Source organism: Pararge aegeria, chromosome 3 (genome assembly GCF_905163445.1).
Source record: "Pararge aegeria chromosome 3, ilParAegt1.1, whole genome shotgun sequence".
Classification (NCBI taxonomy): domain Eukaryota; kingdom Metazoa; phylum Arthropoda; class Insecta; order Lepidoptera; family Nymphalidae; genus Pararge; species Pararge aegeria.
In genome coordinates, this window is record NC_053182.1 from 4,202,363 (window position 1) to 4,215,167 (window position 12,805).

At 37.3% G+C, this 12,805-nt stretch overlaps 2 protein-coding genes across 2 annotated transcripts; both read left to right on the plus strand.

Moving 5' to 3' along the window:
- Positions 1-1,211: 1,211 nt before the first annotated feature.
- Positions 1,212-2,044, plus strand: LOC120637138 (larval/pupal rigid cuticle protein 66-like). The gene is made up of 2 exons (XM_039908801.1): positions 1,212-1,236; positions 1,370-2,044. Exons 1-2 carry the CDS (start codon positions 1,225-1,227, stop codon positions 1,931-1,933), a joined length of 576 nt encoding a protein of 191 aa, XP_039764735.1. The 5' UTR covers positions 1,212-1,224; the 3' UTR covers positions 1,934-2,044.
- Positions 2,045-7,870: 5,826 nt separating this feature from the next.
- LOC120637140 (larval/pupal rigid cuticle protein 66-like) lies at positions 7,871-8,576 on the plus strand. The gene is made up of 2 exons (XM_039908803.1): positions 7,871-7,892; positions 8,031-8,576. The coding sequence occupies exons 1-2, from the start codon at positions 7,881-7,883 to the stop codon at positions 8,574-8,576; spliced, it is 558 nt and encodes a 185-aa protein (XP_039764737.1). The 5' UTR covers positions 7,871-7,880.
- Positions 8,577-12,805: the final 4,229 nt, after the last annotated feature.

Below are 12,805 nucleotides of genomic sequence, written 5' to 3' on the forward strand. Positions count from 1 at the left end.
AGAAAAAAAAAGTTGTTACAAAGATATAAATACATATCAAGAGAGTACAATTTGGTGGCCTTATCGCTACATAGCGATTTCTTCCAGGCAACCAATGGCGTAAAAGGAAAAAACATAGAAAAGAGGTAGGTAGGAAATACTTCGTTTTTCGAGTTGTTTTTTTTTATAGGCTTCAGTATTTTGAGGAATAGAAGCCTATTACTTTTCACGGTATAATTAGATGTAGTTTAATTATTATTTACAAATAATCTAAATTTTATTGTAATGAATGAGATTATGAGGTCTACACTTTTGGATTTTCCAACTATTTGTAAGTATGAACAAATTAAGTTGTAGTAGAGTTTTTGTGACAGAGCTTGTCCGGAGAAGTACTGTCGCCATTCTTATTTCTGCCGCTAAGCAGCATTGTTGCAATGCTGTGTTCCGGTCTGAAGGGCGTGTACCGGTGTAATTACAGACTCATGAGGCCCATGAGCCTTAACACCTACGCTTTAGATTGATGGACACAGGGCGGCATGTTGCAAGACGTGCTCTTTGCATGCCCTGTGTAGTGTTGGCCTTTTTATAGGAGATGGTTTTCCACTTACCATCAGGTGAGCCATCCGCTTGGTCCGTCAATAAATAAATAAATATATATCGACAATCTATACATCGCCTTCTAGCCCTAAAGTAAGATATGAAAAAGAAACATAAATACTTAAAAAATTAAGACACTTACTAAATAATACTTACTATACAATAATTATTTAATATAAAAAAAGTAATAACATAAATTGAATGTTTGTTTATAATGTCAAAATATAAATAAAAATATTTTTTTTTATGATTCACGATGTAGAAAATTAAAAAAAAAATATTATATAAATAAATGATAAAAAATGCAAAAACATATTTGAGATGTGTGTATAAAACATTGATTTAATATGCTACTTTTGAAAGCTCACTGGTATACAGTAATAAAAATAGTTCATTAAGTTAAATAGTATTTAATTAAAGCAATAAAACAAAACAATAAAAACATCGCAAAAGTAACGCCCTCGCCAGCAGAAGGTCCGATGAATGTAAACAAATACTGCTCTTACATTCATTATATTAAGGTACATGATTTACTTCCCGCCCTGTTTCCAAACCTGAGCTTCTACACGCTGCACTGTACTTATATAAATAGTACAAATTGGCGGTTCAAATCAGTTGCACTCAACAGTCGACAATAACACACATACAATGGCTTCCAAGGTAATTTTTATTTAATAAAAATATAAACAATTACTCAATGCTTACTGTAATAAGTCACGACCAGGCACGACTTGGTAATCGAAGTCAAAGTTGTATTAGTAAAAATAATAATTTTGTCCTTCATCGTTTACAGTTTGTAGTACTCGCCGCCCTGATCGCCGTAGCCCATGCCAGCGGTGGTTACAGCAGCTTCTCCTATGGTGTATCCGACCCCCACACCGGGGATGTGAAGAGCCAGCATGAGACCCGTGCCGGTGACAACGTGGTCGGACAGTACTCGCTGTTGGAGTCCGATGGCACCCGCCGCACTGTTGACTACGCTGCCGATGCGCACAACGGTTTCAACGCTGTTGTTCGCAAGGACCCAGCTTACGTCGCCCACGCCGCTCCCGCTCACGTCGCCTACTCCGCCGGGATTGCCGCCTCTCCCATTGCCTACGGAGCAGGAATTGCTGCCTCTCCCATCGCCTACGGAGCAGGCATTGCCGCCTCTCCCATCGCTTACGGAGCTGCTCTCAACCACGGAGCTGCCGCTCCCCTCGCTTACGGAGCATCTCCTTTGGCCTACAACTCATACGCTGCCGCTCCCCTCGCTTACGGAGCTTCACCTTTGGCCTACAACTCATACGCCGCCGCTCCCCTCGCCGCCGGCTACGGTGCCCACGGTCTCGGCTACGCTGGTCGTCTTGGCTGGTAAACTGTTGACAGAAGTTAAACATAAACTGTGATTTTAATGACAAATAGGTAATAAGTTGTTATGTTGAGGAAGTCAAATCTTTTAAAGATCCAAAGAACATCAATAATTGCAGAGGCATACCTACTTTTATATGTATACATATTTTGAAATACTCTTTTGGTCAAATAAAACGACATTTTGACTATCTATTTACTTTCATTTCCATAATTCATCATCACCCGTTCACTGTACCTATTTCAAAATAATCTTATCACAGTAAGTGCAGAGTGTAACGATGATTTCAGACGCTAAATCCTTTTACGTTTTAATTTAGAACCTATCTCTATTATGAAAAACCTTTGATACGGAATGGGACGGAATCAAATAATGAGCCAAAGAAGTGGAATTTACTTTTGTTCATTATTTGACGGAACCAAATAATGAGCCAAAGGGTGGACAACGCCAATTTGTAAAACTCTATTTTCGTTTTAAAAAGGCTCTAGCTGGTTTCACAAGTAACACAATTTTACCCGGTTCCTCTTACAACTAAACTGGATTTTAAAGCGGATATTTTGAATAGTATAGTTCATCTTTATCATAAACTCATTACCGGCCCACTACAGGGTCCGGGTTTCCTCTCAGAATGAGAAGGGATTATGGAGAACTGTCAGGCAAGCATGTTCTTTGCGATGTTTTCCTTCACAGTTTAAAGCAAATTGCTTAAATTAAAATGCACATAACTCCGAAAAGTTAGTGGTGCGTGCCGGGGCTCGAACTCGGTCTCCACGAGGGAAAAGCCCAAGCCTTACCCACTAGGCTATCACTGCTCCTAGTTTTCGTTTAGCTTAGTATAGTTAGTATAGTTAATATTGGTATAATCCGTCAAAAGATATGAAATTTTGCAACGAGATGAGATGCACCCTGTGGACGGACATAGTAAGTAAGTAGTGAAATCCGAAATAGGAGCAGGGTACTGCTTCTCTCCAATTTAAAGGCATTTGTGCTTAGTAGCTAATATAGCTAAATAATAGGAGAAAACAAAAAGTTCAAGCGAGATTTTTACTAACCGAAACAAAAGACCCTGGTCGTATCAAATCCGCACTGGTCTCGATACCAAAGTGCATATAGCTGTACTTACATGCTGCTAAAAGCCGAGTCAAATTGTGTGACATCGTCCGAAAGGTTATGAATGGAAGAGGTCAAGGCCCTCAGCAATGAGGAACACGACGTTGAGACAGAGTATTCTTTAACCACGATTTTTTAAACATACATATATATTATAGAAAATATTATTACATTTCTATTGTATACTCCTCAGCTTTCGTCTTATAGGAGGCATCTGCCGTGGCTAGTTACTACCCTACTAACAAATACGTGCCGCTAAGTTATTTAACGTTCCAGTACGATGTCGCGTATAAACAGATTAGAGGTATGGGTTTCATATAACTGCGATATACCTAACAGGTTAGCCTGTTACTAGCTTATCATCATTTACCAGAAGTTGACATCGCAGTCAATGACCAAATGGCAAAATATAGTCTAGCGTGGAAACTAAAAATAAATATTTTTGAAAAATGAAATTAACTTACGAGTACGTATGCGTAAGTTAATTTCCTACGTATACGTAAGTTAATTTCATTTTTTAAGTTTAATAGATAGCTGATCTCGCGTAAATTTTGGTCGTAGATTGCCCGACTCTATCTGAACCCATTCGGGGCTCTGTATCTCAGTTCGGCATTATACAGTAAAAATAAATTATATTTCCTTTCTTTGTCATAATAAGGTTGGGTAGCCGAAAACAATAACTCTCAAATGTAACTTTTATAACAGTAGTGGGTTAAAAAAAAATGGAAACGACTACACAGTTAGAAAAAGTTTTTTAAAGAACTTATTTGAAGGAGTGTTCTTGGCAACTGTACACGCGAGAAATAGAAATAGAAATAGATACTCTGTATACAAAACATCGCTTGTAACCTTTTCAGTTAATTTGTTTGATAAGATTAAAAACACTAATAACATCAAATATATATAAGGGCAACCTTAAAGAATTTTAGTAAAAAATAATTAAGTTAAATAATTTATCAGTAAGAATTTTGCGTGGGGTAAGGATTTGGTATGACATCTATGTACAAGTTGTAATCATAAACTTGCTATACTGTGTACTGACAACTGGTAGGGTTGTGATGGTAAATTAAATAAAAAAAAAAAAAAAACTTAATGTTTATATATATATTTCTTGTGTGCGTGTGTATGTCACTGAACTCCTAAACGGCCAGACCGATTTGAATGAATTTTTCGGTTTGCGTTTGGGTGGCACCCTGGATGGTTTAGATTCACAAATCAGCCCGACAGATGGCGCTGGGGTCCGCTAGTATCACTATAAATTGTCACATAAACCCTGCGTGGTTTGAGACGAGGTAAGTAATCTGGATGTCATTAATTGTTTTAACTCTAAGTTGATCAATAAAAATAAAAAACATAACAAACCGCTGGTTAATATCTAATAACGAATTTCGAACCACTACGGAATCAACAGTAGCCTTGCCAGTGTAAATTATGGCGTGACGTAAGAAATCGCGTCACGATCTGAGGTCACGATACCAGTCAATCATGTGTTTATTTCATACGTCACTTGTATAGATACATGACGTATTGTAATTACAATTACTTCTCACTTAACTGGCAAATAAGGTGCCTGAAACTAAATAGCTTGTAGGTGACGACCTTCCTGGCGCAGCGGTTAGTGCTGTGGTTTAAGTCGGTGGTCCCGGGTTTCTATAAATTATAAAAGATTTGCCGTTAAGCGATTTAAGGTTTTTAAATGTGGTCATATAGTATAGAATAGAATAGAATAGAAAAACTTTATTGCAACACAACAAAAAAAAGGAAAATACAAGGAAAACAGTAATAGTACTTAGTGCTAGGGTGCAAAGCAGGCCTTATCACTAAAAGTGATCTTTTAAAGGCAACCTGAGCGTACGAAGCCGATAAAAGAGTGGAAAATGGATGGTGCATAAAGTAAGTTACAAAAAAAACAAACAAAAAAAAAGAAATGTAATATAAACTTACATGAACATACATACTACATTTACATATTAACTACACAAATACCAACATAAATTTATATATACTATGATAGATATATGTGATATATATTTATGCTATTATAAACTTACATACTACTCAATTACATAGATAAGTAATAATTCTTGTGATGTTTAAACAGGTGAATGGTTTCGGAATGACGTATTTCCCAGGGGAGCGAGTTCCACAGTGTTACAGCTTTAACAGTGAATGACTCGTTATAGCGCTGAGAGCGAGATAAGGGAATCTCAAGCTTGTTGTCATTCGCCGACCGGAGACTGACAAGATGCTGAGAGAAGGAAAAACGCTCTTTAAGGTAAAGCGGAGAGATAGGACTATATAGAAGAGAATAAAGTAAAGTAAGAATATGGATATTTCGCCTATCATTAACAGTTACCCACTTGAGTTGCTGACGGTAATGAGTAATTTGGTCAAATTTCTTAAGCCCAAAGATAAATCTTATGATTAGATTTTGGAGCCGCTCAAGTTTATTAAGAAGGTACTGGGGTACATCAGAATAACACGTGTCTGCGTAGTCCACTATAGGAAGTGAAAGAGAGTGGGCCAGACAAATTTTGGTACGAATAGGTAAAAAGTATTTCCACCTTTTAAGCCTACCAATTACAGCGTAGATCTTGCGACTAAGCTCGGATATTTGAGGACCCCACGAGAGCGTATTATCCATGATAATACCCAAGTTTTTAACAGAACTGCTGAACTCAAGTATAGCGCCATCAAAGACTACAGAAGGAAGAGACGAGAAGCTAACTTTAGAGATTTGCTGCCGGCTGCCGATTAAGATGACCTATGTATTGTATGCGCTGATATATATGTATGATGTAATAACATATCAGCGCATACAATATAGTTGTGACAGAGAAAATCAAACGATTGAGCTGAATGTGATGTCCATAATTACAGTGGAATGACGTTAACAAGTAGGTACTTCGAGCTCTGTCACAAAAAGTTCTACTACTGCTACTGTCAAAATGCTCTATTACTGCTAAAACAAAAACACTTCTTGTAATTGACTTTCGCAAGATAGGCCTGAAATAACCGGTGCGAGATTTACCTTAACCATTATTAAAAAATAGACATCGTTAACTTCCTCATTGCGTGTTGTGTTTATTGAAATATTTGAAAAAAAAACAATTACCTAAGTAATATTATATTATTGCGTTATGGTTTCATTATAATTAATATATTCTTATTTAAAATTTGGAGTGTATTACTCAGTGACCTTACAAGCGCGGTGTTGGGGATGCACTTGGCCCGCATTCGCAAGCATTTGCGCGTTCTTCAGGGTTCAACTGACTTCCTGATAAAAACACGAAATAATATGTTAGCTCAGGAAACTTCTTTAGTGGAATGGCATAATAAATAATTGAAATGCATAAGACTTATATTTCCCAAAGATACCTGCATTTGCACCTAATTATATTGAGCTAGAAGCAGTGAGCTCGATTTCACTATCGGGGGGCCGAGTTCGAATTCCAGCTTTTTTGAGTAATTAAAATATCACTTGCTTCAAAGGTGAAGAAAAAAAACGTGGGGAAACCTGTATGCCTGAGAGTTCTACATAATGTTCTCAAAGCTGTGTGGAGTCAACCCAATCCGCACTGGGCCAGCGTGGTTGACTACAGCCTTACCCCTTCTTATTGTGGGAGGAGACCCGTACTCTGTAGTGGGCCGTAATGGGTTGATGTTATGATGATGATGATGATATATTTTATCATTATTTAGATGAATAGAAAAATAGTTTTAATTCAAAACTTCTATTTAAATGAAGTAATTAATATTTCTATCGTTGAATGGGACACACACTTGCAATCGTAGGCTATCCTTTTTTGCCATTTAATTCTGTTCGTGGCTAAACAGTCAGTGCGTTCTACGTCCTTTCCGCTTTGAGTTGTGTGGCCAGAGTAGAGGGCACGTTCGTCTGGTGCACGGGATATAATGTGACCAGTTGTGTGCACTTCATACAAGCACAAAAGCACTGCATACCCAAATTATTATATATAAGTCATAATGGAGGTGAAAATTTCCATTTTATGCTATGTACCTGCTAAATGCATACCCTGGTCAAAAACCCTGTGCACGCCACTGAATGTGACCCACCCACTTTTACTGTAAGCGGAAAGCCATTTAAGCTGCATCTATTAGTGGAATGGCATGGCAATAGCATAATGTATTTAAGAACTATGCGAAAGAAAACATACCGCTGCTTTCTTCTCGCATTAAGGATATCAACAGGTTTTCATAACCTATGCGAAAGAAATGCATGGTTACTAAATATTTAAGACACAGCAGATGCGTACATAGAAACCTCGATAGCGTGAATGCAACAAGTTGTTACAAGACAGAAGCAATATACAAAGCACAATTCATCACTAAGTAGTGATGAATTGTTGATACTAGGTATATTTTGTAAATGAAGTTATAAAAAAAGGAATAATACAAAAATTTTTACTTTTTGGTAGCTGGTTTCTTAATGCATACTCGTATCCTGAAACTAATCGGTACAGAACTATCGAATAAAGATATAGTTTCCGCATAAAAAGGGACATAGAAATCCAGTGTGTGTATATATTACAAAAATCAAAACAAAAACTAAACTAAACCAGTCCATCAACCATTTGCTTAAATGTTCTGAGAACTTTCACTTCAGAAATGGTACGGTGTCGCAAAAGAATCACCCTCGCAGCAGAAGGTCCGACTAATGTAAACAAATACTGTTTTTGCATTCACTGCAAAAAGATACAAGTTTTATTTCCCACCCTGTATCAAAACTTGAGATACTGCACGCTACACTGTACTTATATAAATAGTACAAATCGGCGGTTCAAATCAGTTGCACTCAACAGTCGACAATAACACACATACAATGGCTTCCAAGGTAATTTTTATTTAATAAAAATATACACAATTACTCAATACTTATTTTTGTAATAAGTCACTAGACCAGGCACGACTTGGTAATCGAATTCAAAGTTGTATTAGTAAAAGTAATAATTTCGTCCTTCATCATTTACAGTTTGTAGTACTCGCCGCCCTGATCGCCGTAGCCCACGCCAGCGGTGGTTACAGCAGCTTCTCCTATGGCGTGTCCGACCCCCACACCGGGGATGTGAAGAGCCAGCATGAGACCCGTGCCGGTGACAACGTGGTCGGACAGTACTCGCTGTTGGAGTCCGACGGCACCCGCCGCACTGTAGACTACGCTGCCGATGCGCACAACGGTTTCAACGCCGTCGTACGCAAAGACCCAGCTTACGTCGCCCACGCCGCTCCCGCCCACGTTGCCTACTCCGCCGGGATTGCAGCCTCTCCCATTGCCTACGGAGCAGGAATTGCTGCCTCCCCCATCGCCTATGGAGCAGGAATTGCCGCCTCTCCCCTCGCGTACGGAGCAGGTATCGCCGCCTCTCCCATCGCTTACGGAGCTGCTCTCAACTACGGAGCCGCCGCTCCCCTCGCGTACGGAGCTTCTCCTTTGGCCTACAACTCATACGCCGCCGCTCCCATCGCCACTGGCTATGGTGCCCAAGGTCTCGGCTACGCTGGTCGTCTTGGCTGGTAAACAGTTGACAGAGCATCCTTTCAAACTGTGATTTCGTAACAAATAGGCGAATAGTTATTATGCTAAGGCAGCCAATTTTATAAAAATCCAAAGAACCTTAACACAATTAAGAGGCTTTCTCGTTTGTAAATATTATGATTAAAATACTCCTGAAGTAAAATAATTACATTGTAACTATATATATCCAATTTTATTTACCTTACCTATTTAAAATTCATTTAATTGGTTGGTTAATGCTATTGACATCTACAAAAACTTATCTCTACTTCGTGAACATTTTTATATCTACTAGGTATAAAGCTTTAGCATAATTACAGATGTAATGTATAATTACAGAATGTTTTGAAATATGGTATCATATTATAGCAGTAATTTTTTGCTATATCGTTATTGTAACCTTTAAATAAGGATGAAGGATAGGGGATTAAAAAAAAATATTTATTTCGTTTCGTACAGCAAAATGATACATTGAAATTGGGTAGTAGTATGTTACTAGTATTACTACTAGCACTTGTGGCAGGCGGCTTCGCTCTTCCATAACATCATATACAAATTAAAATAAATTAGTAGATTAAATTTATATAAATCAAAATTAAATAAAGGTATAATAAAGGTTAACTAAAGATAATTACAACAAGTGTGTCTTCTTCAGGTGCCGTTGAGTGTTTGTGTGTGTCTGTGTGTGTGTGTGTGTGTGTGCGTGTGTGTGTGTGTGTGTGTGGGTGGGTGTGTGCGTGCAACAATAACTTTATTAGAGACATAGAAGCCCAAATGTCAGGTTACAACGCCTTACTTTGACGTTTGTAGCTAGTCTACAAACCTTGTTCTTTTTTTTATTATTATTATTATAGGGGATATTACATGACTATTCGAGATACATAACAGTTCAAAACAGATTGAACTCTATTAGAGTTTTATAATGACTATAGAACGTCCAAAGAAAGATAGAACGTAAAGAGTTCACTAAGTATTTCACAGCTGTACTCGCATTTTGATCTTTTATTTTCAGCTTTGTACTGGTGCTGGTGACCCTAAGTTCAAGTTTCTTATATGTATGTTCTTTTTGTTTATTTGATACCTATACACAGCATAAAGACTGTATCAATATATTCGAATTAGCTAAAATAGCATGATACCTGAAGACCCATCCTGGCATGCTATGGATGATCCCACGGATGATCCTTTGCATCATTTGTATACTTTTTATTTCAGAAAACACCTGTAAAATTTTTTATAGCTACCTTTGCGTAGCTGAAGCTCCGGGGAATGAAGCGGAACTTCTTGAATATAAAATTGAAGGATAGAGTGAGACATGATGTTATTAGGAAGAATACAAAAGTTACAGATGCCATAAAACATGTACTCGTTTCGAAATATAAATGGGTAGGGCATATACAAAAAGTCAAATACGAGCGGTGATCCCCACGAGACTCTTTGCGCAGACAAAGGTGACCATAAAGAAGGTGGAGCGATGATATTACATATATAGCAGGAAAAACATGGGCAAGAGCAGCTATGGGCAGAAAGTTCTGGCTCAGAAATGAGAAGCTTAGGGAGTCGCGAAGCTGAAGTGGCAATGGGCTGGGTACATAGCTCGAAGAGCCGGCGGACGTTGGGATCTTAAGTTGCTGGAATGGCCACCAAGCGTAGGTGACAACGAAATGCACCGACAACATCAACCGGGTCGCTGGGAGCCACTGGAAATAAGCGGCCCGGGACCGTGGATTTTGGTACTTTGGTAAGACTATTTCCAGCGATGGAAGTCAAATGGTTGAATTCATGATGATAGACGAATTGATAGCTTTACTTACATTGAAGTCAGTATTATATTTCTTTCAAAATCCGCTTATTGTGTTTCTATAGCTTATGAATCGCTAAAAAAGTTGCCGCGGAGAATGGACAGTAGGGAAAGGGATATAGAAATTACAATCACCACTATGATGAATTTAGTTTTAAACCCAAGCGGAATCTACTGTAAACAGCCTTGCCGTTGTTAATAATTGTGTGACGCAAGAGATAGTGTCACGGAACTAGTTTATCACGTGTTTATTATACACGTCAGTTGTCAAAAAATTACGTATGACAATAAATATTTTATATCTTGGACATAAACAAATAACACAATTATAATTGCAATATTATATTATTTAATTACGTATGGTGACAGATCAGAATACACAAATACGTAGGATCGATAGCAGCTCCAAAATTGTCTGAAGGTTTTAGCTGACAGGTAGGATAGTGTTTTCAATGCACACTGGACTACAGCTTTAATAAATAAATATACTACGCAATACACACATCGCCATCTAGCTCCAAAGTAATTGTATTGTGTTATGGGTACTAAGATAACTGATGAATATTTTTTTTGTGAATAATACACATAAATACTTAGATTATACATATCAATTAATGTGTATACATAACATTAGTATGTAGTAACATTAATTGTGTTTATTGTGAATAACTAACACATGGACTTTTGTAGTCTGAAATAAATGCAATGCAATACAATACAATACTAATTGTCACCTTCCCATTCTTCCCGCGGGTGTTGTAGGAGTCGGGGAATATTACTAAGAACGGGTAGCAGCTTCCTATCTGGTACTACTACCACATACTGCGATCACAAACCCTTCTGCCTAACGTGGTGATGACGGGCAAACCCTCCGGTTTGGAGCGGCCTCCAGTCATTAGACTGTTATAGGTTTTTTTGGTTTTTTTCAATAAATAAATAAATATACTATTACAATACACACATCACATGAGGCGGTGACAGCCCAGTACCCATAGAAGCTCTAATTACCTTTCGGGGGGGCTGAGTATATATCATCTACTAGCCGTTTCCCGCCCGCTTCGCTGGGCGAATTGAAAAAGGAAATAAATTACATTTTATGTTTCATTTTTATTTATTTTTTTCATATTTTTATTATTCTCCTTTTTTTTTATTTTTGTATGAACATAAATAGGCCCCGCGGATAGAACTGTAAGCATCGATATTGTTTAGACTTACTCAAATTCCAAATTCCATCGATTTAGCCTGTATCTTTCATCCAGGTGATTTTTCTCACTAATATTCATTGTAACTTTCAATGTGCAATCATTATAAAATTTCCGTGCCTTTCTTCCAAAAATTAATAATAATATACATGAAGAAAAAAATTTGAAATGAGCATTGAAAGTTTAAGTTAAAGTCATTGTTAGTCTCATATGTGAAGTTGAAATCTGTCTAGGTTCAAGTGCGACGAATTTTCTGTTAACTAAAATTTTCTCCGTGACATCAATTTTTTATAGAAAATTAATTGTACATGTTTTTTATGAATTCTATTGGAATAAGTAACTAAATTTCTTTTCCACATCTCATGTGCTTGGAAAATGCATTCATTTTAATCTGTTACATTTCCGCGATCCCGCAATAAAAGAATTCGTCGGTTATGTAGTCTGCAATAGTAAAATGAATGTAAAATTCTTAGTCCGTTGATTGGATAGCTACATATAAAATTAAGTTTTTGAAACCTCTCAATGACTTTTTCTCCGCTGCCAAAAAGACGATTGTTGTAAGGAAATACACGAATATCTCTATATACACGAAAATCTCCACCAAATTTGGAGTGTAGAAGTTACAGGTTAGAAATAAAAATTTTAGATTTTAACACCCACCCCCGCAATTCCTGTCGGAAGTAGACTTTATTGAAATCCATTTTGAGATGTTCTTTATGTGAATACTAAAAGATTCCTACCATATTTAGAATTTTTAGAAGCTATATTTCGAAATTAAATTTTTTTATTGTTAACACCCACCCCCGCGAACCTTATTGGAGGTGATTCATTGTAAAATCCGCTCGAAGATCATTTTTATATTACATATAGAACACTCTCACTAAATTTGGAGTCTATAGGAGCTATCGCTTGGAAATTGAAAATTTTCATTGTTAACGCCCCCGCAATCTTCTTTGGGGTGGGATATCGTAAAATTTGTTCATAAATCATTTTTACATCACTTATAGAAAATTCCTACAAAATTTGGAGCTTGTAGGAGCTTTAGCTGGAAAATTAAAAATATTAATTGTTAATACCCACCCCCGTAACCCCCTGTGGGGTGAGCTATCGTAAAATTCGTTCATAGCCTATTTCTACACCTCTTACAGAAGATTCCTACCAAATTTGAAGTCTATAGGAGCTATAGTTTAAAAATGGGAATTGTTCATTGTTAACGCCCCCGCAATCCC